The sequence below is a fragment of the Oncorhynchus tshawytscha genome, linkage group LG32 (genome assembly GCF_018296145.1).
Source record: "Oncorhynchus tshawytscha isolate Ot180627B linkage group LG32, Otsh_v2.0, whole genome shotgun sequence".
In the NCBI taxonomy this organism is placed as follows: Eukaryota; Metazoa; Chordata; class Actinopteri; order Salmoniformes; family Salmonidae; genus Oncorhynchus; species Oncorhynchus tshawytscha.
Window position 1 is genome coordinate 164,032 of NC_056460.1, and position 26,246 is coordinate 190,277.

At 43.8% G+C, this 26,246-nt stretch overlaps 1 protein-coding gene across 3 annotated transcripts in view; it reads right to left on the minus strand.

The window, feature by feature from the left end:
• Positions 1 to 4,216: 4,216 nt before the first annotated feature.
• LOC112247801 (protein jagged-1b) overlaps positions 4,217 to 26,246 on the minus strand; it is a 34,254-nt gene continuing 12,224 nt past the window's right edge. Inside the window, exons 6-26 of one of the 3 annotated variants that reach the window (XM_042310665.1) lie at positions 26,101 to 26,231; positions 25,630 to 25,749; positions 23,649 to 23,759; positions 21,425 to 21,538; positions 20,140 to 20,253; positions 19,454 to 19,500; positions 18,733 to 18,906; positions 17,904 to 18,054; positions 16,877 to 17,041; positions 15,637 to 15,750; positions 14,411 to 14,524; positions 14,075 to 14,188; positions 13,859 to 13,975; positions 10,248 to 10,275; positions 9,784 to 9,869; positions 9,112 to 9,225; positions 8,611 to 8,720; positions 8,233 to 8,466; positions 7,898 to 8,029; positions 7,502 to 7,652; positions 4,217 to 7,224 (exon numbers count right to left, since the gene is read on the minus strand). In XM_042310665.1, the coding sequence (XP_042166599.1) occupies positions 6,677 to 7,224; positions 7,502 to 7,652; positions 7,898 to 8,029; positions 8,233 to 8,466; positions 8,611 to 8,720; positions 9,112 to 9,225; positions 9,784 to 9,869; positions 10,248 to 10,275; positions 13,859 to 13,975; positions 14,075 to 14,188; positions 14,411 to 14,524; positions 15,637 to 15,750; positions 16,877 to 17,041; positions 17,904 to 18,054; positions 18,733 to 18,906; positions 19,454 to 19,500; positions 20,140 to 20,253; positions 21,425 to 21,538; positions 23,649 to 23,759; positions 25,630 to 25,749; positions 26,101 to 26,231 (2,989 nt within the window). In that variant the 3' untranslated portion in view covers positions 4,217 to 6,676. Of the gene's footprint in view, positions 7,225 to 7,501; positions 7,653 to 7,897; positions 8,030 to 8,232; positions 8,467 to 8,610; positions 8,721 to 9,111; positions 9,226 to 9,783; positions 9,870 to 10,247; positions 10,276 to 13,858; positions 13,976 to 14,074; positions 14,189 to 14,410; positions 14,525 to 15,636; positions 15,751 to 16,876; positions 17,042 to 17,903; positions 18,055 to 18,732; positions 18,907 to 19,453; positions 19,501 to 20,139; positions 20,254 to 21,424; positions 21,539 to 23,648; positions 23,763 to 25,629; positions 25,750 to 26,100; positions 26,232 to 26,246 lie in introns of all 3 variants that reach the window. The other 2 variants (XM_042310664.1, XM_042310663.1) reach the window with 2 other exon arrangements.

A 26,246-nucleotide genomic window follows, 5' to 3' on the forward strand; every position in this document is an offset into this window, starting at 1 on the left:
CAGAAAGTTTTTGATTTTTGCAATGTTACGTAGATGGAAAAAAGCTGTCCTTGAAACAGTCTTGATACGTTCGCCAAAAGAGAGATCAGTGTCCAGAGTAATGGAGAGGTCCTTTACAGTTTTATTTGAGACGACTGTACAACCATCAAGATTAATTGTCAGATTCAACAGAAGATCTCTTTGTTTCTCGGGACCTAGAACAAGCATCTCTGTTTTGTCTGAGTTTAAAAGTAGCACATTTGCAGCCATCCACTTCCTTATGTCTGAAACACAGGCTTCCAGTGAGGCCAATTTTGGGGCTTCACCATGTTTCATTGAAATGTACAGCTGTGTGTCATCCACAAAGCAGTGAAAGTTAACATGTTTTCGATTGACATCACCAAGAGGTAAAATATATAGTGAAAACAATAGTGGTCCTAAAACGGAACCTTGAGGAACACCAAAATGTACAGTTGATTTGTCAGAGGACAAACCATCCACAGAGACAAACCGATATCTTTCCGCCAGAAAATATCTAAACCAGGCCAGAACTTGTCCGTGTAGACCAATTTGGGTTTCCAATCTCTCCAAAAGAATGTGGTGATCGATGGTATCAAAAGCATCACTAAGATCTAGGAGCACGAGGACAGATGCAGAGCCTCGGTCTGACGCCATTAAAAGGTCATTTACCACCGACACAAGTGCAGTCTCAGTGCTATGATGGGGTCTAAAACCAAAGCAGGAAGTACCAGTGACTTGCTCAATACGGAAGTGGTCAGATGACGCAGATGCTAAGCTAAAGGACTGTTTTGCTAGCACAGACTGGAATAGGTTCCGGGATGCATCCGGTGGCATGGAGGAATATACCACATCAGTTGCCGGCTCATTAATAGGTGCATTAATGACGTTGTCCCCCACAGTGACCGTACATGCCCCAACCAGAAACCATGGATTACAGACAACATCCTCACTGAGCTAAAAGGTAGAGCTGACACTTTCAAGGAGCGGGACTCTAACCCAGATGATTATAAGAAATCCTGCTATGTCCTCGGACAAACCATAAAACAGGCAAAGTGTAAATACAGGACTAAGATTGAATCCTACTACACTGGCTCCGACGTTTGTCGGATTTGGCAGGGCTTGCAAACTACTACAGACAAAGGGAAGCCCAGCAGAGAGCTGCCCAATGACAACCAGACAAGCTAAATTATTGCACTCAACACTGCCCATTCCCACATGGACAAAAGGAACACACACATAGTTTGTATGCTGTTCATTAACTAAACCTCAGCGTTCAACACCATAGTGCCCTCAAAGCCCATCACTAAGCTAAGGACCTTGGGACTAAACACCTCACTCTGAAATTGGATTCTGGACTTCCTGACGGGCCGCCCCCAGGTGGTAAGGATAGGCAACAACACATCTGCCACCCTGATCCTGAACACGGGGCCCCCAGGGGTATGTGCTTAGTCCCCTCCTGTACTCGCTGTTCACCCATGACTGCGTGGCTAAGCACGACTCTAACACCATCATTAAGTTTGCCGACGACACAACGGTGGTAGGTTTGATCACTGACAATGAGACAACCTGTAGGGAGGAGGTCAGAGACCTGTAAGTGTGGTGCCAGGACAACAACCTCTCCCTCAACGTGATCAAATGAGATGATCGTGGACTATGGGAAAAGGAGGGACGAGCATGATGCCTCCATTCTCATCGACGGGCTGTAGTTGTGCAGGTTGAGACCGTTAAGTTCCTTGGTGTCCACATCACCAACAAACTATCATGGTCCAAAATTGAAGAGGGAATGACAACCCCTATTCCCCCTCAGGAGACTAAAAAGATTTGGCATGGGTCCTCAGATCCTCAAAAAGTTCTACAGCTGAACCATCAAGGGCATGGTTGCATCACTGCCTGTTATAGCAACTGCTTGGCCTCCGACTGCAAGGCGCTACAGAGGCTAGTGCGCACGGCCCAGCTTGGGGCCAAGCTTTCTGCCATCCAGGACCAGGCGGTGTCAGAGGAAGGCCCTAAACATTGTCAAAGACTCCAGCCACCATAGTCATAGTCTGTTCTCTCTGCTACCGCACGGCAAGCGGTACTGGAGCGCCAAATCTAGGTCCAAAAGGCTTCTGAACAGCTTCTACCACCAAGCCATAAGACTGCTGAACATCTAAGCGGACTATTTGCATTGACGCCCCTCAACCTTTTTTTACGCTGCTGCTACACGCTGTTTATCTATTATCTATGCATAATCACTTTACCCAAACCTACATGTACATATTACCTCAATTAACCTGTGCCCCCGCACATTGAATCAGTGGTACCCCCTGTATATAGCCTCATTATTGTTATTTTTGCTCTTATTTTTTATACATTTTTATTTAATAAAAAAAACGAAACTCTTATTTTCCTTAACTGTATTGTTGGTTAAGGACTTGTAAGTAAGCATTTCACGTTAAGGTCTACATCTGTTGTATTCAGCTCATGCGACAAATAAAATTTGATTTGATTCAAGGGCCCTTATAGCAATTGCACTTTGACCCCAGTCAATACATTTTATATATATATATATATATATATATATATATATATATAACACATTTGTCTGTGAAAGATCCTTCATAGTAATCAGAGAGGAATGAAAATAGTTGTCAACTTTTAAATAAGCTAACGGTGAATGTCTGATATAAAACCTACTTTACCTTGGGAAATGCAGGGTGTCTAATTTTTCCCCGGGGGACGCATTCTTCAGTGAGGTCCGGAGGGCTGCATTGAAAATTGGTTATATTTCCTTGTCGAAATTGATCCATATTTACTTTCTAGTATACCTGACTGTCTAGCTTTCATTTTGGTGATTTTTAGCAAGCTGGACATAGACAAAAAAAAAACTGTATGAATATAGGTCCATCATTTATACACAGTTTCGATTTGATGATTTCATTCAAAAGTATATTGAGTTCGCCTCCCCTGGTGTAACCTAATGTAGCAAGCATAAAAAGACACCTGAGCGGAGTCCCCACATATATTGAAAATACTATCTTTGAAATCTGGAAACATCCGCTTTCTACCGGCCTCGCGGAAAGTGCACAGAGTGCTATAAATAAACAAAGATACACATACACACCTAACCACCCACAAACCTCAGTAAGACTGGGGAAATAAAAGCATATTTTGCTGAGAAACCAGGGAGAGGAATTAGTTGGCTATTCATTGGCTAGGAGTCAGCTGAGAGACCACAGTGGTGGAGTGTGTCCAAAATGGTACCTTGTTCCCTATAAAGCGCACTACTTAAGTAGACCGAGGCAATAAAAACTTTAGTGCACTAAATAAGGAATATGGTGCCATTTGGGACATAGCTTGAGAGTTAGGAACGATGATCTCTGAATTTTTGCATCCCAAAATAATAAAAACAGGGGAGGTGAGGCCGCAATCCCAAAAAGGCGACTAAACTCCCACATCCTCTGATTATACCTCAAATAATCCCTAGATCATGAAGACTTTCACTACTTATCAGACTCCGTTTTACATGAGAAGTAGGCTATCCTTCTCCTCCCAATGACAAAGTTTGTGTAATTTCTATAATTGCAATAAACTTGGTGGTTCGAGCCCTGAATGCCGATTGGCTGACAGCCGTGGTATATCAGACCGTATACCACGGGTATGACAAAACAATTTTATAATAGTAATAAGGTAACTCTGGGGTTTTTGGTATATGGCCAATGGCTGTATCCAGGCACTCCGCGTTGCTCATATGAACAGCCCTCAGCCGTGGTATATTGGCAATATACCACACCCCTTTGTGCCTGAAACACACAAATGCTACTTTCCCATTTTTTCAAACCCAGCATAATAAGTAGGGAGAAATCAAGTTCAATATAAATGAAATATCTCAAAGTCAGGGTCAAGTCAAACAGGAGGAAAAAGATTGCTTGTTTTTTTCCATTTGGAGCAATTCCTCTATAAATGCATTTGCAAGTGTCTCATTCTGTTTATTTAGGTGAAAGACAGTCTTGTTCCCACGCAGGTTAGGGCGGTGTACAGGCCTTTTAAACTCACGTTTCTGCTGTTAGTGCATGTGTGAGAGAGGACAGGGATAGTCGAGGCTCAAAAGCTCGTCAGTGTTCAACACTCAACAGCAAGTGTGGCAAATCCGCCATGTCGTCTAGCCTACACCCGCAAACTTACGCCACCAGGTAGACCATTTGCCCCAGAAAGCAATGGAAAACAAAGACTAAGCTTTTTTTGTACAAAATATTTTAATAAATATTACTTTCCAAAACAAAACAAAGACTTGCCAGGAACAATCTCCCCCCAAAATACTTTAATTCTCAAGTTCTTAACACACTAAAGTAAAATGTACACACTCTCATATCATGATTTTCAGGGCAAACAAAAAAAATAAATAAAAATGTTTACAGCCTTGTGGTCACTGTCCAATCCAGAAAGGCTATGTGTCACATGACAGTTCTACAGTGTTCTTATTGGATCTCCTCTCTTCAAGTATCTCAATGGTCGAGTTAGTTCTGCATGGCCCGGTGACCCGAATTTGCTCATTGAAGACCATTCCATTGGTCCTTAAGTGAAATCTCCACCCACCTGGGGCACCGGGCCATGCAAAACGAATTCCACCATTTATTAGAGTTCATTACCATATATGCAAAGTAATCACATACACCGAAAGTGTTTTTTTTTTTATACAAAGGTTCTAAGGACATTTTTTCCTGTTCTTGACACTTATGCTGTACATTCAAACATCAGGCTACAAAAAAAAAAAAATTCCCTTAAGTCTTTAATTGGCAAGCAATGCGTCTGCCACATTGCATTGTTTCAAATGACCCTCCATGTTATTTTATCCTTTCCCCTGCCATTCCATTTACATTTAAGTACTTACAAAAGAGTCCTGGCAAATATACCATAAAAATGGTTTCAAACAGACATCGTACAAAAACTTTTTTTTTTTTTTTTTTTGGAGTGGACAAAAATGGCCATCTAATTGTTCAAAAATAAACTATTCTTTCAAGAACACTTTTGGCATTTATGAAACAAAGTGAGTTTCAAAAGTATTTGGACAGTGAAACATTTTGTTGTTTTGGTTCTGTACTCCAGCACTTTAGATTTGAAATTATACAATGACTGAAGTTAAATTGCTGACTGTCAGCTTTAATTTGAGGGAATTGTCATTGATTCATGTGGATGCTACCATGATTACAGAAAAACATGAATAATTATGTGTGAGAAAGTTGAGGCATATCTCACACCCTCCACAAAATATGCTTTGCTCACGTTATTGGTAAGGGTGAGAGGTTAGCATGTTCTTGGTATAATCTTTGTGCTTCCAACTTTCTCACTCATCATTCACAATTCTATGTAATCATGGTAGCATCCACATTAATGTAGAAGTGTTCAGAAATATTATATTCATATTTACAATAAGTGACTCAAATGACATTAATATTTAGTTAATTTAGCAGATGCTCTTAATCAGAGCAACTTACAGTAGTGAGTGCATACATTTTGTACTGGTTCATACTGTGCCCCCCCCCCCCGTGGGAATCAAAACCACAACCCTGGCGTTGCGAGCGCCATACACATGGGACATTACTTACCATTCAACTCTATTGGGCAGCAAATAATCTGAAACAAACAGAAACTGCATCCAACATCCAAAAAGTTTGTAGAGTCACAAGCTTGATGTAGTCATTGCGTGCTAGGAATATGGGACTAAATACTAAACTTAAACACACAGTGAATTTGTCCAAATGCTTTTGGTTCCTTGAAATGGGTAGACCATGTAGAAAAAGTTATATATAAAAAAAAAAGTTCACACGATATGGATGAAAATACCCTCAAAGTAAAGTTGACCATCTGCACTTTAACCTCAGTCATTGTATCATTTCAAATCCTAATTACTGTAGTACAGAGCCAAAACAAGAAATGGTCAATGTCTGTATATATTGAAACAATATTTTCAAAAATAAGGAAGTTGTAAGCTTACAAAGCTGTCAAACCTTCAAATCTAAACAATGCATATAAATAAAAGGAATGATATTAAGGCTCTTGATTATTAAGTTAATAAATCAAATATACACAATGATTAATAAAAAAAAATATTTACAGATCTATACATCATTCTACATTGACACAAATTCTTCATATCGGCAGCAACTGCTGACAGACTCAACCTGCCCCAAACAAAAATAAATAATATGTTTTGATAGTTGCTGTGGTATGGTGCTGCGGAAGCGCGTACAAATACAAAACCAGTTAGAGGCTAAACCCACATTAATATTAAATTGTACACTTCGTATGACTACCGGGTAAAAGCCTGTAAAAAGCCTTCGACAGCAGCTTACCGAACAACGTAGAGATCTTCTTACACGTACATCGAAATTTCCATTTACAGAAGTGCCGCCTCGAAGTTGGACTGGTTTAAAAAAAAAATATAATTAAAAAAAAACGCAAACGCAGCACCCGGAAATCCAGCCAAACCACAGCCAACCGTTATTGCCAGTGTGAGCCAGCTTGTCGAAACATAAATTAAACACATGGAAATTTGTCTTCTTTGTGAAGGGTAAATCACAACTTTTTGATTCAAAAATATGACAACAGCATCAACAACTTTGGAGCGCCCCTCAGCTGACCTTCCAACGATGAGAAACCAGTTGAAGTGGTCAGGCCAAGGTCACCAAGCTGTGCGCTATACAATGAATTCCATTCGGTTTAAGCTCTGCGCCGACTCCAAGTCTCTGTTGTCCTGTTTGTTAATCCAGTTGGGGTGTTTGCCGGCCGTGCGGAGCGGCTGTGGGCTCCGCTCCTCCTGGTCCACTAACGTATATGGCGTATGCCTTGGGAACCTAGCCTTCTGAAACCTCTTCTCAGACTCCTCGTCATCCGAATGGTGGCTACCCACGTCTGAGTTGTTTGTTCTAATTTTGCCGTTGATAAGAGAGTTCTTGTCCTCATAGTGATAGTGGTGGTGGTTGGGGTGTTCTTTAACTGGGGGTAGGCCATTGGTCAGACCGTGTTTATCGATGGGGTTCTTGATCTGGTTGAGCTGCTCGCGCACGTTGTTGACTGCGTTGTTGGCGTCTTCGGCTGTCGTCGCTGGGGACGACGACTGGGTGTTGACACCCGTGTGGGTGCTGGGCTTTCGGCGCCTCTTGAGGCACCAGATAAAAGCAGAGACCACAGCCAGGAGCCAGATGACGATGACTACGGACACCAGCAGGGGGACCAGGTAGTCTGCTGGAAGGAGAAAGGGAGGGAAGGCATTAGTTATCAAAGACTAGAACAAAGGAGGGAGACTCCGATATCGAAAACTATAGTTTACGCAGAAGTTGACAGCAGCAGAAATATGATCTTCCCCCTCTTCCAATTAATACATTTGAACTGCAAAATACTTCAACCAGGATTTCTGGAACACATGGGGAATGCTCAGGAATTTTTCAAACCTAGGTACATAAAACCAACCCACTACTAGTGAAGGTCCTTGCAGAAAAAAAATGGCTGCCTGTGCGCTCACCATTGGGGTTGTGGCTCTGCCTCCTCTGGACGCGGACCTCGATGACGGCTGTGGTGATAGTGCTGTTGCCGTTTCGCTTGCTGACCAGGTCTATGAACTTGTCTGTGATTTCCTTGATGGGGGCCTTGCCTCTTCTGGGGTCCTCCGTCGACTAAAAAAATAAAAATAACTAATAGAGTTAAGTCTTCGTACAAGAAACTTGTAACTTCCATATATCGCATTTGAAAGAATATTGCGTATATTGTGAGAAACAGGACAAATGAATCCTTATGCGAATGTAGTTATTCTTGGGATAAGACTGTCTGCTAAATGACTAATGTATGTTTCAAAATGGTCATTTGCTTATTCTTGACAATCATGGAATTGAGGGCAAAATTTTTGCCAAGCGATACTTACGATGGCTACATGGATCTCGTTGTTGGCTGTGGCCGATGGCTCGCATGTCATGGACACCGAGTACTCTGACGAGAGGTTCCTCACCACATACAGACTCCTTAGCTCGCTGCAGATGTTCTCAACAGTCAAGCCCTGCCACACAGAGGTCAAAAGGTTCAATGTATAAGTTCACAAGTATTAAAGTATCGGCATCACAGTTAATAAGCTCCTAGTCTTACAAAGGAATATGAAAATGCTGCCAAACTGGATGTGACAATGGTTTTGCCATTGTTTAAATTGACTTCCTAGTTTAAGTTTGAACAAATGGTTTTATGATGTGGCTTGCGCCAACTCACCTGTGGCATGGTGTCCTTGTTGAAGGTGAAGGTGACGTTGGCACAGTTGCTCTCGGGGTGGCACTTTGTGTGGGGCTTGGGACTGTGGGAGGCTGACCAGCACTCGCCCTGGCTGGGGCATGGCTTGACAAAACAGCACTCGTCCCGGACGGGCACACACATCTGACCGACCGGGCACTCGCCACCGCCGTGGCTTTTACTGTGGACCCGGCAGGATTTGGGACCGCACCAGATCTGGAGGGGGACAGGAATGTGGTCAGTGGTGGTGATAATTTGTGGTCATTCAATGCATAGCTAGCTCACATAACTATGGGGATTGAATATAGTACGAACAAAACACAAAAAAGCCAGCTTGTCGTAAAACCTGTGGTTTCATACCATTGTACAGGTGACCTTCCCATTGTGGCACTGGCAGGTGTTGCAATCGTCGTCCCATTTGGTCCCGTCCACGGCCACCAGACCGCTGACAACACAGGGTCTCCCAGCAACTGCAAAGCAGGTGGTGGCGATTTTAGTCTCATCAAGATTGAACCTTAACATTTGCTATAGATGCCCAAAATCCTAGATGTACTGTTTTATTCAGGTTGACTGTTTACACCAACAGTGACTCTTGTTAAGACTTAGGTTCTTGTGATGTTAATAAAGATATTGTACCGTACACTTATACATTGTTAATCTGATGTCCTGTTTATAGTTCAGTAAACACCACCTAAAGAGCTACAGCACAAGGAACAAAAATTCAGACTAAGTTTCCAACTAAAATACATTGTCATGGCAAAATCCAACAGGGATAATTACACTGCTGCTCATGATGGAAAATGTATTGATTGAAGCCAGTATGAGCCGCCAAAGGAACACATGGAGGGGTATAGGTCTTACCTTCTTGGCATCTGGGGCCGGCCATCCCTGGTGGACACAGGCAGCGGTAGCCGTTGATCTCGTCTACGCAGGTGGAGCCGAACGCACAAGGCGACGACTGGCACTCGTTGATGTCTGAGGGGACCAGATTGGCAACTGTTAGGGTACTACTCCATTTCTGTCACTTCATCAATCTATATGCATCAGTCCATCTAGCCTACTGACTAACAGACAGTGACTACAAGTCAGACTTCCTAATGAATCACGATACGTCTTGGAACCATTTTCCTTAGACTGATATTTTTCCCAGAGCCACAGACCAAACTGTGCTAATTACAAAGTAGTATAACTTCGTAACAAAAAAAAACATTTGAAGATCAAATACTTTCAAACTCTACCCTAGTTTCATTCCTAGTTAACAGTTGGACTAACTCTGGGTGGTCAAGTTATCATTGGGAATGAGTGCAGGTGATCAACTTCTCTATCTTAGCTCTCTTTAACTGGATCAAAGGGTTAACCGCAGTGTGAACTTTTCTAGCCATCTCATAAGACTCGTCCTCCATTTTGTTGTCCTACAAGCACCACCAAATCCAAGACACAAACCTGATTTAGCCCCGACTTAACTGACGTTTGTCACAGCTTAAGAATAGTAAGTGGGGTGGGGGGAGAGGAACGCAAAGGGTTAACACTCACTAATCCTGCAGTCTGGTCCTGCGAATCCTGCGGCACACTCACACCGGTACCAGTTATCTCCGTCCACACAGGTTCCACTGTTATAGCTGCAGAGAAAAGGATAGAGACAGAGGTCAGGGGGTCATAGCTCTTAACCAATAAGAATTTACTAAACAGGTTGGAAATATAATGCCATGTCTTAGGAAGTATCTAAATAAGCATCACTCAAGAATTCCCTCTGCATTAAATGATTTCACCATAAAAACAGTTTAACAGATACATTTATATTATTCTTAAAAATGGCGTTGGGTCGAAGAGGAAGTGGATCAAGGTACAATGTCTGATTGTGAAGGCTTGCGCAAACAGGGTTACGTGAGTTGTTTGTGGCTCTTTGTTGACGATGAGTGTAGGTGTGTTATCAGCAACAGGACATTCCTGAGGGCAGATATGTTTACTGGGTCTAACTTGGCATGGGATTGACTTACCAAGGGTGGGGATTGCAGTCGTTGGAATCTGTAAAATGAGAAATATAAGAAAATTGTGTTAGACACAGTAGAGGTTGACTGATTAAAATCGGGCCAATTAATTAGGGACGATTTCAAGTTCATATAACAAAATCGGTAATCTGCCTTTTTGGACGATTACATTGCAATCCAGGAGGAGAATGGGTGGCAGGCTGAACACCTGTTACGGAAGTACAGCATCAAAGGGACCTTGTGGCTGCAAGGAGCCAAGGTAAGTTGCTCGCTAGCTTTAAACTTAACTTAGAAAAAACGCAATCAAGCTTCACATAATCACCAGTTAACTACACATGGATGATATTACTAGGTTAACTAACTTGTTTTGCGGTGCCTGTTAAATCATCGAATCACAGCCTACTTCAACTTTCCCAAACAGGTGATGTAACGAAAGCGCATTCGTGGAAAAAGCACAATCGTTGCACTAATGTACCTATCCATAAAACATCAATGCCTTCCTTAAAATCAGTACAGAAGTATATTATGTTTTTACCTGTATATGTAGTTAAAATAAATTAATGTTAGCAGGCAATATTAACTAGGGAAATTATGTCACTTCTCTTGCGTTCAGTGCAAGCAGAGTCAGGGTATATGCAGGAGTTTGGGCTTGCTGGCTCGTTGCGAACTGTGTAACGACCATAATTAATTTGCCAGAATTTTACATAATTGTAACATTGAAGGTTGTGCAATGTAAGAGCAATATTTAGACTTAGGGTACCACGCATTCGATTAAATATGGAATGGTTCCGTATTTCACTGAAAGAATAAACATTTTGTTTTCGAAATGATACATTTCCAGTTTTGACCATATTAATGACCAAAGGCTCGTATTTGTGTGTTTATTATATTATAATTAAGTCTATGATTTGATAGAGTAGTCTGAGCGGTGGTAGGCAGCAGCAGGCTTGTAAGCATTCATTCAAACAGTGCTTTACTGCATTTGCCAGTGTAACAGTATAACTTTAGACCGTCCCCTCGCCCATACCCGGGCGCGAACCAGGTACCATCTGCACACATTGACAAGTCACCCACGAAGCATCGTTACCCATCGCTCCACAAAAGCCGTGGCCCTTGCAGAGCAAGGGGAACCACTACTTCAAGATCTCAGAGCAAGTCATGTCACCGATTGAAACGCTATTTAGCGCGCACCACCGCTAACTATTTCACATCTGTTACACCAGCAGCTCTTAGCAATGCTTGAGACACAGAACTGTTTATGACTTCAAGCCTATCAACAACTCCCGAGATAAGGCTGACAATACTAAAGTGCCTATAAGAACATCCAATAGTCAAAGGTATAAGGTACAAATGGTAGAGAGAAATAGTCATAATAACTACAACCTAAAACTTCTCAACTGGGAATATTGAAGACTCATGTTAAAAGGAACCACCAGCTTTCATATGTTCTCATGTTCTGAAACGTTGGCTTTTTTACATGGTACATATTGCACTTTTACTTTCTTCTCCAACACTGTTTTTGCATTATTTAAACCAAATTGAACATGTTTCATTATGTATATATTACATTAAAATCAAATAAGTGTTCATTGTTCATTCAGTATTGTTGCAGTTGTAATTGTCATTATTACAAATATATAAACTGCTCAAAAAAATAAAAGGGAACACTTTAACACAATGTAACTCCAAGTCAATCACACTTCTGTGAAATCAAACTGTCCACTTAGGAAGCAACACTGATTGAGAATAAATTTCACATGCTGTTGCGCAAATGGAATAGACAACAGGTGGAAATTCTAGGCAATTAGCAAGACACCCCCAATAAAGGAGTGGTTCTGCAGGTGATGACCACAGACCACTTCTCAGTTCCTATGCTTCCTGGCTGATGTTTTGGTCACTTTTGAATGCTGGCGGTACTTTCACTCTAGTGGTAGCATGAGACGGAGTCTACAACCCACACAAGTGGCTCAGGGAGTGCAGCTCATCCAGGATGACACATCAATGCGAGCTGTGGCAAGAAGGTTTGCTGTGTCTGTCAGCAGAGTGTCCAGAGCATGGAGGCACTACCAGGAGACAGGCCAGTACATCAGGAGACGTGGAGGAGGCCGTAGGAGGGCAACAACCCAGCAGCAGGACCGCTACCTCCGCCTTTGTGCAAGGAGGAGCACTGCCAGATCCCTGCAAAATAACCTCCAGCAGGCCACAAATGCATGTGTCTGCTCAAACGGTCAGAAACAGACTCCATGAGGGTGATATGAGGGCCCCGACTTCCACAGGTGGGGGTTGTGCTTACAGCCCAACACCGTGCAGGACGTTTGGCATTTGCCAGAGAACACCAAGATTGGCAAATTCACCACTGGCGCCCTGTGCTCTTCACAGATGAAAGCAGGTTCACACTGAGCACACGTGACAGACGTGACAGTCTGGAGACGCCGTGGAGAACGTTCTGCTGCCAGCAACATCCTCCAGCATGACCGGTTTGGCGGTGGGTCAGTCATGGAGTGGGGTGGCATTTCTTTGGGGGGACGCACAGCCCTCCATGTGCTCGCCAGAGGTAGCCTGACTGCCATTAGGTACCGAGATGAGATCCTCAGACCCCTTGTGAGACCATATGCTGGTGCGGTTGGCCCTGGGTTCCTCCTAATGCAAGACAATGCTAGACCTCATGTGGCTGGAGTGTGTCAGCAGTTCCTGCAAGAGGAAGGCATTGATGCTATGGACCGCCCATTCCCCAGACCTGAATCCAATTGAGCACATCTGGGACATCATGTCTCGCTCCATCCACCAACGCCACGTTGCACCACAGACTGTCCAGGAGTTGGCGGATGCTTTAGTCCAGGTCTGGGAGGATATCCCTCAGGAGACCATCCGCCACCTCATCAGGAGCATGCCCAGGCGTTGTAGGGAGGTCATACAGGCACGTGGAGGCCACACACACACACACACACACACACACTACTGAGCCTCATTTTGACTTGTTTTAAGGACATTACATCAAAGTTGGATCAGCCTGTAGTGTAGTTTTCCACTTTAATTTTGAGTGTGACTCCAAATCCAGACCTCCATGGGTTGATAAATTTGATTTCCATTGATAATTTGTGTGTGATTTTGTTGTCAGCACATTCAACTATGTAAAGAAAAAAGTATTTAATAAGAATATTTCATTAATTCAGATCTAGGATATGTTATTTTAGTGTTCCCTTTATTTTTTTGAGCAGTATATATATATATTTTTTTAAATAAAATTTGTCCGATTAACCGACAGTCTTTTTTTTGTCCTCCAATAATCAGTATCGAAAAATGATAATTGCTCAACCTAACACAGTGACTGTTTGAATATTAACTCAAGATGTGTGGCTAGCTGAGGCCACATACCATTAATCTAAGAAATAAAAAAAAGTATATAAAACATTTCCTATTGTTAAGATTTAGCTAGATACATTCTTTACATAATGGACGAAGGCCAGACTGTACTCATCTACTATGGCAGATTAAAATGTAGTGCAACTGAATATTACACTATCAAGTTGTTATGAACAACTAATAGTGCAAAAAAACTAAAGATGTACCATCTACCCCAGTCACTGGGACAAGGGAGGATACACTCTGGGATCACTCACTTTGGTTGCAGGTCAGGCCCTCCCAGCCCTCTTTGCAGACACAGGTGAAAGAGTCTCCACTGACCACACAGGTGCCTCCGTTCTCACAAGGGCTAGGCAGACAGCTGCTGTTCTTAGCTGGAGAAGCAAACACAACCTTTAGCCAACATGCTAGCTAGCTGGAAAATGCTACAGAGCTAGCTGCAATAATTTAGCACTGCTGGCTATGCTACATACCTATATTACAGGTGGAACCCTCCCATCCGGCGGCACACATGCATTTGAAGGTGTCCCCTTCATCGTAGCACGTTCCGCCATTGTTGCATGTCGCCTCGTCACACTGGCTCTCCCCTGGAAGCAAAAAAAGACTACAGGTTAGCAACTGTTCATAGTCAATGTCAGGAAACCATTAGGCCCTAACACATACCTGCATATATAGGTTTAATTTAGGCACAAACACACCCTTTCGAACACGTACAAGCATGCACACATGCTTACATCACAACACACGGCCGCCCCAGGGCGAAAAAATAAAAAATAAAGTGTGCGATACTGTAGTAAGGGGGGGCTTACTTGAGTGACATGTCTTGCCCTTCCATCCGTTCTTACACTCACAGTAGAAGTCGTTCACCAGGTCCCGGCACGTGCCACGGTTGCGACAGGGGTTGGTGTTGCAGTCGTCAATGTCTGAGGAGACAAGACAGAGACAAACATGAAATGCCAAAACTAAAAAAACTGCCTGTTCGGCTTTCACGGAGAAAGAAAAACATGCAGAGATTTTTCTGCCATTTTAATCCTTGTCGGGCTGCCTAAACTCTTTTTTCTCCAGGTCGCATAAGTCAAATTTTCAGAATGGAAAAACACTAAGTGTAAAATTCAAAGACAACATCTGGTTTTCAAGTATGTATAAAACCTATATGGACCTATATTTTTTTTTCATAATGTTATCTTTGTTAGTTCTCAAATCACCAAAATAAAAGCTAGACAGTCAGGGAGAATAGAACATTATTTTGGGAATTAACTCAGCAGTATTTCTTTTGTTATTAAGTTTGAGCAAAAGAACACTGCATTATCCATGGCAAAATGCATAGAATTGCAGGAAACTAGCTTTAAAACTGAAACATTTTCTCTCAACTGTATGGCAAAAATGTTATAATTCCCAAAAATTAGCTTTAAAACTGCAAAAAAAAAAGAATCTCAGCTCCATGGAGAAATGTGTAGAATTGCAGCAAATTGGCTTAAATTCTAAAATGCCTCCACAATTTTCTCTAAAATGTAGCTGCGCCAACATCGCTCATTGCCACCCCCAACACCTATTCCTTTTTTTTTTAAACCAGAAAAGTTTCAACATGGGCCTAATGATCATCCATATCCCCAGTCACTTAAAGTGCTACCAAATAATCCTGCTTGTTTCAAGCCTTTGTGTGTTGCCTATGCATTAGGAATGCAATATGGAAGTGTTATGTTTAGCCTACCAGACGTTATAATGCTGATAACAAGTCTTCAATATTAAGAAGCAAGACAGATGAAGTCAATGCACTCTTCCACCTGCATGTAATGCATAAGCACATGTATAGACTTGTGTACCACTGTATGAATACCTTTGTAATAATACAAACAAAAAGAACCATGAGCTTTTACAAAACACTTGTACCAAGTTGTGAGGTGATTGTAGGTAACTTGTATATAACTTCAATAACAATTTATTATCCACCGGTGGGTCAAAGAAAGTGAAATCCATGAATTCATATAAACAAATATGACTACATAACAGTGCGGTGAGAGGAAAATTAACTTACTGTTGTCGCAGTTGGGTCCCTCCCAACCCTCGGCACAGATGCACTGGTACAGGCTGACTTTGTCAATACACGTTCCCCCGTTCTGACACGGGCCGCTTTCACAGTCATTTATATCTGAGAGTGTGTGACAGAAAGAGGAAACCATAAGCAAAAGACTGAGGAATATGCACAATATCAAGCCACGCAATCAAGGCGTGCACCATGAAATCCCTTCAAGGACTTATTTACCATTTCCGTTTTTAATACAGTTTCTTAGAACACATGAACAATTCACATTGTTTCCACATTACACATCCAACGGAGGCCTTGCCGTTTCCCTAGTGCCCCATTTTCCCTAGTGCCCCGTCGTCTCCGGTCAAGTAACCTCCCACCAAAACCCCATTCCCAAAACTCCCTCTTCTGTCACCCAAAACCACAACAGAGAGCTTGGTGTTGGGTGTGTGAGTGCGTGGGAGAGACAAGGCCAGGCAAGAACAGGCAGAATTCCTGGCTTAAGAAAATGAGAGTTAGGGGTGGGGAGGCATGGAACCCCCCCCTCATTAAACAACTTCCCCACCCCTTGACAGGCTAGCAAAGGCTGGACAGGGTCATTAATCAAGGACTGTGTCTGAAAGACAGAATAGGCCTCGCCTGGGGCCTCCAGTCCTCCATTAGAGCTGATAACCCAGTGACTGAAAGGGCCAGGTCTAGCCCGCCTGACCTCTCTGGGCTAGGGAGCTGGCAGCTAAAACGGCCATCCATCAAACAGGGAGCTAATAATTATCGTCAAGGGGGGTCACCACTCTCCCCTGAAAGAAGTGTTGGTGAGAACAAAGTCACCAGGTTTGGAGGGAGCGAGAGCACGCTTTGAACCCAAGGATGCGTGTGTAGTGACAGAGAGAGAGATCTTGTCAAGCGCCAGGAACAATCGTTATAACGGGGAGGGAGATTCTTGTGGTATACTTGTGGTCGGAACGAAGCAGGGTTTTTAAAGAAGATCCACTTCTCAAGAAGGGCCCATCCTGTCCTCTACCACCCCTGCAATACCATTCTCCATCCATGCTCTGCCCTATCCACCTCATAATTCTGCCACATTTTCTCTTCTATCCATGCCTCAATCACACCCCCACATAGATCCCTTAATTCACACATTAGCCATCCACCATCTAGCCAAGGCTCTATCCATCCACCAACCTAGCCATCCTCCAGTCAGCCATTCATCCACCGTTCTTCACCCATTGTAACTGGGGGAGTCACTTACTCTCATGGCAGTATGTCCCAGTGAAGCCCTCCTGGCACTCGCAGCTGAACTGGCCCCCAGCCTGGCTCCGGCAGCGCCCGTGGGGCCCGCACACATTGGACGAAATCAGACGCATGCCCCCAGGGGTGCTGTTGGATGCCACGGCAACCGTGCAGCTGTCAATCACTGAGGGAGAGAGGGTGAGGTCAGGACAGTGTGCATATATGGCCATCACAAATGTTGATATGTATTGCACAGAACTGACATTGTGTGGCAATCGTATAAACATTCACAAGCACTTTGGGTGCTAAAGCTACTAATAAATAAATATTCAACACATGCCAAAGTCCTCCTAACTTCTTCAATCTGTGGTGTGTTTAGATAAAAGTAGTCCAACTAAATACAAGCGTATAAACCCTTAGACTGTCGTAATTACTCTAAAAAAATGTGCACGAGCACACACACACAGAGAGAGAGAAAATGATGGGGGTCTATTGTGTTTTTAGCAGGAAGAACACACAGAGCACTTGCCAGATTTTTCTGGGGCGTTTTGGAGACAAACACAGTCTAGAAGGGAGGAGAGGAAAAATTTAAGAAGCAGAGGCAATTTGTCAGAAGGAGAAATGGGCGGGGGGTTCTTAAAAGGGAGTGTCCTGTCAAAAAGTAGCCTGGCAGCAGTAGCGGCTCGAAAACATGAAACCAAATCTTAACTCTTTCCATGGTAACGAGGCCCTGGGGGACCGGCGGAGAACGGGTTTGTGCCGTGCGGGCTTGCTCACCTTAGGTCTTCACACACTGGTGTGACACACACCCAGCACAATGGCCTCAAGTTAGCGGATTAGATTACAGGCTCTGCAGGTTAAAAAGCCCCCCCTCTAAGATTTACAGTAAAAAAGCAAAGGGAGATGAGTGACCTAAATTTGTTTGGGTAAGCCTTCATTAGTATTAGCCAAGCTAGACAAAACTGGCTGGCTAACGCTGAAAACCAACAGACTTTTACAGCAATGTAAAAACTGCACAAGGCTGATCCAAAAAAGCAAATAGGAACCTTTGCAGGGTGTGGTACGACAGTGGTCCTTCAAATGGGAACAGTTCTTGCCCTCATAGTCTTCGGGACATTTGCAGAAGTAGTCGGTAGCCAGGTTGAAACACTGGGCCCCGTTTTGACATGGGTTCGGCATGCAGTAGTCAATATCCAGCTGAGAAGGCGAGAACAAAAACAGAGAATGGTTTAGACATAAGCCATGTAAAGTAATACGTGCCATTTGACCTTTTCCATAATAACCCATTGTAGACTTCACCTCAGAAACCTGCTAAAGACCCATAAACAAACGCTTAGCGGTGGGGAGTTGGAGGAGGCGGGAAAAGAGAAGACAGACTTAGCCCAGACGGAAGGTTCACAAGTGTTAACAAGCGCGACAAAGCTCCGGTTTTGAGTTGCAAAGAGAAACGCAGGTGCGACTAGTGGGGTGGATGGAAAGGTGGCACAAAAAAAAAACTATTGAAGAGGATATCAATGAAAACAGATCATGGTGAGAAGATTCATGCAGGAGAGAGGGAGGTAGTCAAGGAAAGTTGGCCCTAACCACCAAATCTAGGATCTCCATCCTAACCTTAAAAGGTATGGGGAAATACAGTATCTGACTGTGGATCAGTGGTTTGAGGTGACTGCAACTTACTCTGGATTTATTCAAGATAAGTTGGCCCTAACCACAGATCTAGGATCAGCTTATGCTACCTCCAAGCCTAACCATAAAACATTACCAGGATGCAGCAATATCTGCTCCTGGATCAGTGTTATGGTTTGAGGTGACTTGAACCAAGTCTGGGTAGGCTTCTGGGCACAGTGAGGGGGTGTGGTGCCAATCTCTGCTCACCTGACAGAAGTTGCCAGAGAAACCGGGCAGGCACAGGCACTGGAAGCCGTTGACGTCGTCCTTGCAACGGCCGCCGTTCAGGCACGGGCCACTGGCGCACTCATCTACATCCTTCTCGCAGTGCTCACCGCCGAAGCCCGACGGACAAACACAGCGGTACCCGTTCACCATGTCCTAGGGAGGGGAAGAAAACGGAGAAAGGAAAAAATAAAAAAGTGTGTGTGAGGTACAGAACGGTAAGGAAAACAAGCCATTGTGAAAGGGTTGGAAAATAATTAAGACATTTCTTTTTCCTGGCAGGGGACGAGAATGTTTACGGTAATCTGATCTATTGTAGTCATGAAGACCTTCTGCCTATTCCCTCCCTCCCATTCTGCCCTCCTCCACAAGCATTCATGTCTTCTGCCCGACTCTTTGTTAGCATTGCCCGAGCAACTCATGTCTGTGTTCTGAAAGCATGTCTCAGCGGTTTGCCATTTTTAAACCTGCCATAAAGGAAGGGGGAGGAAGAGGGGAAGGGGAGAGAAAGCAGCCAAAAACAACTCCAATATGCCAGGAAGTATCCGAAATATGTCAATCGACCAGGACCGGTACATTCCAGAAAAATAAGAACACATCTATGTCCCAAATGGCACCCTATTCCTCATGATAGGGTTCTGGTCAAAAGTAGTGCACTATATAGGGAATAGGATGCCATTTGGGAGAAACACAATAAACCTACCTTGCAGGTTCCCCCATTTTGACACTGGTCCTGGCAGTCATTAATATCTGTGGAAACAATTTGTAACAATCAAATAAAAATAAATACACGTATACAATTTGAGCTCCGCCGAGGAGAGGCCTTGATAAGGCTTTCTTGTCAAGATTTCCCACAAGCTTTCCTCAAGTAAAGCCTTGTTTGAGGTTAAAAAAAGGGTGCGATTCATGCGGGGCCTCGGTGCGCTGGTGCTTCACGCGATTGTTTGAGCGCCCATGTTATAAAAACGTGCATTACTATTATTTGTATTTGTTTTTTTTCCTGTCGTCCAATTTCAGACAGACCACTCCAGAACTATTAGTCCATGACCAAAAAAACAACAAAAAACACTGAGCCAGCCTCAGTCCTAACCGTCAGTCATAAACTCACTTCCAAAACGGGCGCTAGAACAGTTGTTTAAAGTTGCTACTGGCACTTAACGTAACATTGCTTCATTTTAGAACAGGGGTGTGCAACTTTAGACTCTGGAGATTGAATGGCAGGGTGAGCAGGCTTTCAATTGCCAACCATGATTAGTTGAATTACCCATGTTAGTGCTGGGCTGGAACAAAAGCCTGTTTCCCCTGCTGCTCCCTGGAACCAGACTTGCCCACCTCTGCATTAGAACAAGCGACAGGCCTTTTCATTGAGAGAAAAAAAAAATAACTCACTGGTGTCGCAGTTCTGGCCCATCCAACCAGGGAGGCACTCGCAGAAGTACCCTCCAATCAGGTTCCGGCAGGAGTTGGCATTCAGGCAGGGGTCGCCTTCGCACTCATTGGCGTCTGAAACCCACAAAACATTTAATTCCTTCATTCCTCTTACAGGGCATTCGGCATGCAACTGCGAAGTGTCGGCAGCCATAGGAATAGAATCGTTTCCCCTGTCACCCACCCATTGACTTGTGAATGCCTATTCTAGGAATTATATTTCTATGGTCTTTTCTGGTGGTCTGCATTCAAACCGCATCAGAGCAGGTCCCCATGGTGAAAGGCAACAAACACAAAATGTGCCAGGTGGGGTGAAGGAGTGTGGATCAAGGCAGCAGTGAAGACACCCATCCTCTCACTCCTCATTCTAAGCACTTTAAAAACACACGGCCATTCCTCAAAGGATGATCCCCCGGCTTAGGAAACCCCACATTATCTCTGCCCCCAGAGGAATCCCAAAAGCAGCCATGGAATGGAATGCCGAAGGAACTTTCCCCATCCTGGCACGCCGTTTCTAAATCTTCACACTAGAGCGCCACCAAAAGACAAGGGTGGTATGATGAATTTGCACTTAGAAGCTTAACTAATGTCAGTTTGGAGATTCCCCCCCTAATGGTTAAGGTTCAGATTTGGAGAGTGTAAGCTGGTCCTAGATCTGTGTCCTAAGGAAATCCTCTAATTGTAGCAAGGTGGTTAGAAGTTGCCCTCAACCACAGATCTAGGAAACTAACTTCAACCATTAGTGAGAGAAGAGATATTTGATCCTGTATCAGTGGGCCAAATAAAGTATATAATCTACCAACTCCGTAGTGGGCATAGAGATCAATACTCTCTCTATGGTAGTAGGATATATAGGTGGTAGTGGGATAGAGAAGGACTAGGTTGTTGTTGTGAGATAGAAGGTAGAGGTTTGTAGGATATAAGAGTACAATTGTTTCTGTGATAGAGGGGATATAGGTAGAGGAGTTGCATGGGGATTGTGGGATATAGGAGGTAAAACAAAAAATTGGATAGAGGATGACAGCAAACCTGGTGGTTGTATGATAGAGGAGGTGCCGGAATTTGTGGGATAGAGGAGTAGTTAAGGGAGGGGGGAATATAGAGGATGAATGAGAGCTCAGTGGTTATATGATAGGGTTCAAGCGAGATGGCCAAGATGCAAAGTCAGACTTTGCAACTTGGCCAAATAGTGACGACCGTATGATAGACGAGGTGCAGGGTGTTATGGGATAGAGGACTGACTGACCGATGAGGCAGGTCTTGCCGCTCCACTGGAAGGGACAGGTGCACTTGAAGCCGTTGACCTGGTCCTGGCAGGTGCCCCCATGGCCACAGGGGTTGGGGAAACACTCATCCACATCTGGGGGGGAATGTCAAATCAAAAGTTCATGACAATGGCTAGGTCTCTAGCGCTTGAAAGGCTGATGGTGTCATAATGACACAAAATACATTTACAGTTTTAAAGTCATGTCCCCGCCATCCTTGTCTATTCCTGAATAAGTCTATATAACACACTGTGGTTGTTCAAATCTTAACCCCTATTAATATCACAAAACACAACTGGAGTTATAACCAGTTTAACGAGGGCATGTCATTCATCTATTCGATTTATAATCTAAAAACGGTAGCGGAGAAATGTCAACACGGACAATTTCTTCACATCAGTTATTGGCAAACAAGTTGCTTGCAAAGAAAACAAGCCTGGTTGGCACCATTAACAAAGCGAGAATGGAGCTCCACCCTCTGTGCAAAATAAGGCACCTGCACATCAGCAGTACTCTACAGCGTTGCTGAAGAATGAGTGTTGTCACACTTTACCAATGCATGGCAAGAAATACCGTTTGCACCATGAGCACCAGCGGCAAGGACACAAAGAGAAAACTATTATGAACTAATACCGAACAAAGAATATGCATCCAGTGGTGTAAAGTTAAGTCAAAACTACTTAAATATTTTGGGATTACCACTACATTCCTAAAGAAAACATGTACTTTTTCACTCCCGTACATTTTGAATGCTTAGCAGGACAGCAACATGGTCTAATTCACGCATTTATCAAGAGAACATGTGGTCTTCCTTACTGCCTCAGATCTGGAGGTCTCACTAAACACAAATGCTTCGTTTGTGAATTATGTCGGAGTGTTGGCTTGTTCCCCGGGCTATCTCCCCTAAGAAGAATATCAGGCCGTCTCGTTTGCTTTAACATAAGGAATTTGAGAGGATTTATAGCATTTACTTTTGATACTTAAGTATATTAAATATACTTTGAGACCTTAAAATAGATAATTACTCAAGTACGACAAGTGGTATTTTTCACACCACTGTACGCGTCGCCATATTTGGATAGATCAACTTATACAACGCGTTTTTCCTATGAGAAAATAACCTGAATGTTGTCTACTTTATTCTATAGGTTGTGGATCTTTTGGATCAGATGGCACAGCTGTACAGTGAAAGGAGGAACTCGCCGCTGGCCTGTCACGGTTCTACAAACATGCTTGACTTGGCTGCTATCAACACACGTGTTGTTTACGCAGTGCATGAACCCCATGAGCAGGAGAGACTTCATCATGAGTCTAAGTACACGGACTAAGTGAGAGACATACGAGGACCAAGGCAGCAAGCAAAGATTCCACGCAAGCAATTGTGCAAGCCAAGTAGAAACTGCCAGGTGGGCAGATGTACTCGCAAAACAAACAAGACACACAAAACCAGTTTCAGCTGCGAGCAAGCGACTTGTTTGTGCGAAGTGTTGCAAGCGACAAAAATTTGTGATGACTGTTAGGATAAGGGATAACACCTAAATAAAAAGATCCAACTGATGCCATTAGGTGAAGATGCACAACAAACTGTAAGCACGAGCGGGGCCACAAATAATGTGTTTAATAACTGACAATAATGGACTATTTTTGACTGCGGTTTTAAAATCGACACATTCATTATAATGCCATTATGGCTTTTGTGCTGATTTCCACTATTTATCAAGCACAAATGGTGCCAATACTGACATTATGCAACTGAGATTCTCTTCAATTGACCACGCATCTTGCTGACAGATCATGTGTCTTGTTGGTTTGGGTTACTTGTATTTGTTTTGTCATTATAAATATAAGCGGTTACAGTGTTCCAACGCACATGCTTTTTGTTTCATTGTTAAAACTAAGGCACTTCACAAATAAAGTCGATTTCTACACTTGAAATTCTATGTTTAGTGATTTTTCTATACAGTACCATACATTAATAAAATATTTTGAGGGGGTGAAAGAACATAATTTTCATTTTTAATGTTGCCTAAGACCTTCATAAACACAACAAGATAATCATTTTTACGATAGCATAGATGAAATATATTTGACTGTTAGAATGTTGATGTCCAAAAGATGCGTCAATTGGCACGAACAAGGCCAGTATAATATTGAATTTAAAATGACCCAAACCTCAGGTATTTCATACTATAATGTATTACTTACTGATGCTGCAGGAGGGGCCACTCCAGCCGGGGGCACACTGGCACTCGAAGCCCTGACTGGTCTCCAAACAGCTCCCTCCGTTAAAACAGGGCTCCGACAGACAGGCATGCTCTGCTACGGACCGAGAGACAGAGCAAGAGGTAGATCGAGCGGGTAAAAGGGAGAGGGATTTGAGTAAGAAGGGAGAGAAAGAAAAGGGGGGAGAGGGGAAAGGTGGAGAACAGATAGAGTTAAACTCCCAAACTCAGTTAGTTCTCACACTGCAGGAGGGTAGGGTGGGTTTTCCCCCTCGCTACAGTCAGTTCCCAGCAGCTTTCTCTGGCCCAGCTAGGCTACAGCCAGTGGAGTGGAAAGCCCCTTTGACCTTTCACTAACCAGCTCTGGACCACACCGCAAGATGAGGAGCGAGAGGGGGAAGGAGAGATAGGAAAAGATAAAGAGTGCTGAGTGCAAGAGAAATAAACAGAACAAGAGAAAGAACAACATTTCTCAATGAGAAAGACACAGAAAGAAAGCAAGAGACAGAAAGAGAAAGACAGAGGGTCCGATCTCCCACTAGGCCTACGTCGTTAGAAAAAAAGAAAAAAAAACATCCCCTCTCCCATTTCACTCTCACTAGCCCCCCAGGGCCCTAGCCCTATAGCCTTAGCGTTTACTCTAGCCAGCTAGCAGGAAATCGTCTGTCACGGCATGCTGACCCCGCCGAGCGACGCGCCGTGACTTCCACCCAAGCGTAAATCATTGTCCATCCCGTCGCGGGAGGACGAGAGAAGAGAATAGCAAACTCAAGTCACGACGGATTCCTCCGCTCAAATCAATTAATGCTCTGCATTCTTTGGCTGGCAGATCTGGCAACCTATTCTCTATATAATGCACTACGTGCCTGGTCAAAAGTAGTGCACTGAATAGGGTGCCATTTGGGACTCCCACCCGAGGGGGGCGAGAGGGAGATGACTGTTGATTGGTGTCAGCGGGCTAGGGGCACGGGAGGAATAGAAGGAGCACAGGAGGGGGTTTAATGTTGTTGGTCTGGCTGGGAGAGAAAAAGGAGAATTCAGGCTTGGCTGGAAGCTGGAATCCCCCTCTTCTTTTCCTCGTTCTCTCCCTCGTTCCCTCGCTCTCAAGATGACCAGCGATAGTTTTCAAAACCTCGCTACAAACAGTGGCAACTGTCCCAGACAAACACAGAGCGGGCGTGTTTGACTGCCAACGCCTACAGGGAGCTTTCCCCTCAATTAGCCGAGTCATGCCTCCATTGACCCCCATACAAAACAATGACCATCTACTTATCCTAATGATCAAATTCGACCCAACTTCATTGAAACATCCTCAACTAAAGAAAAAGAAAAGACATACAACTCTATGACATCCCTATGATCAAAACTCAAACTTTATAGAAACCAACCTTGATTCTAACAATTGACACATTTTAAACAACTTGAAGATGTGAGGTAACTGTTAGATTTGTTGATGAAGCTGGAATTACATTCCACCCTCAGAAAGGTTAGCTCCGTTACTGTGTCTCCTTCTGTTCCCGTTTCCCTTGATGATACCTTAATGAGGTCGTCACCTCCTGGCTGGAGTGACGCGTGAGACCGCCCCACGAACGGAATCTCCCTGGATGGGGTTAAGCACGGGGCTGAACCCCTGAACCATGACCCCTCGACTTCCCACCCCGTCGCACCACATGACTCAGATCTCACCGACCAGTCTTGAGAAAACAAACACCCTTTTCTCTCTCAATCGTCACCAGAAAATGAAAAAAGTTGAGTGGGAGACAGGAGAGAGATTCTCCAACATAGTAGATTTGCTGCGCTTGAGTGTCCAAGACTAATTTCACTCTGGGACAATACAGTTAATCTTATCTTCTACTCCAATTTCACTCTCATAAGGAATAAACATTGAGTGGAACCAGACCCTAGACACTACAAGCGACTTACCTATTTACACACACACACACGTGTCTCGTCAGGTGACTCACCTTTCTCGCAGTTGACACCAGAGTAGCCGTCAGGACAGGCACAGTGGTACTTGTCAGGTCCAGTGTTGCTGCAGGTCCCCATGTTCAGACAGGGCTGGAACGTACCACATGTGTTCAGGTCTGGAAGACAGGGAGGGAAAAGTATGAGTGTGTTGGTATTTCACAGCAAATGGATGAGTGTGTTTGTGAGGGCACCAGTTATCAGCTGTATATCTACAGAGCAGAGGGGTATACCACTAAGCAGGATCAATGAGTTAGCCAGCTAACTTGCCTAAATATTCATGAATAAATATATATCTCACACACAACCTGTAATTGACTCAACAACCAAAAACATCTAAGTTTAGCTTAAACCAGAAAATCAGTAGGCCTATTTATGGTTGTTATCAAAGTTAGCTGGCCAACTCAATGACCATGCTTTGTAGTGTACTTCTCTGGTGTGTATTTGCATGCGTGCATGTGTATGCTTACCTTTGTCGCAGAGCTGGCCGCCAAAGTTTGTGTCACAGAGGCACTGCCACGGTTCCACGCAGCTTCCATGCACACATCCCGGGTGAGGGATGCACTTATCACAGTACTCGCCCTGCCAGCCGTACAGACACCTGCAGGACACACAC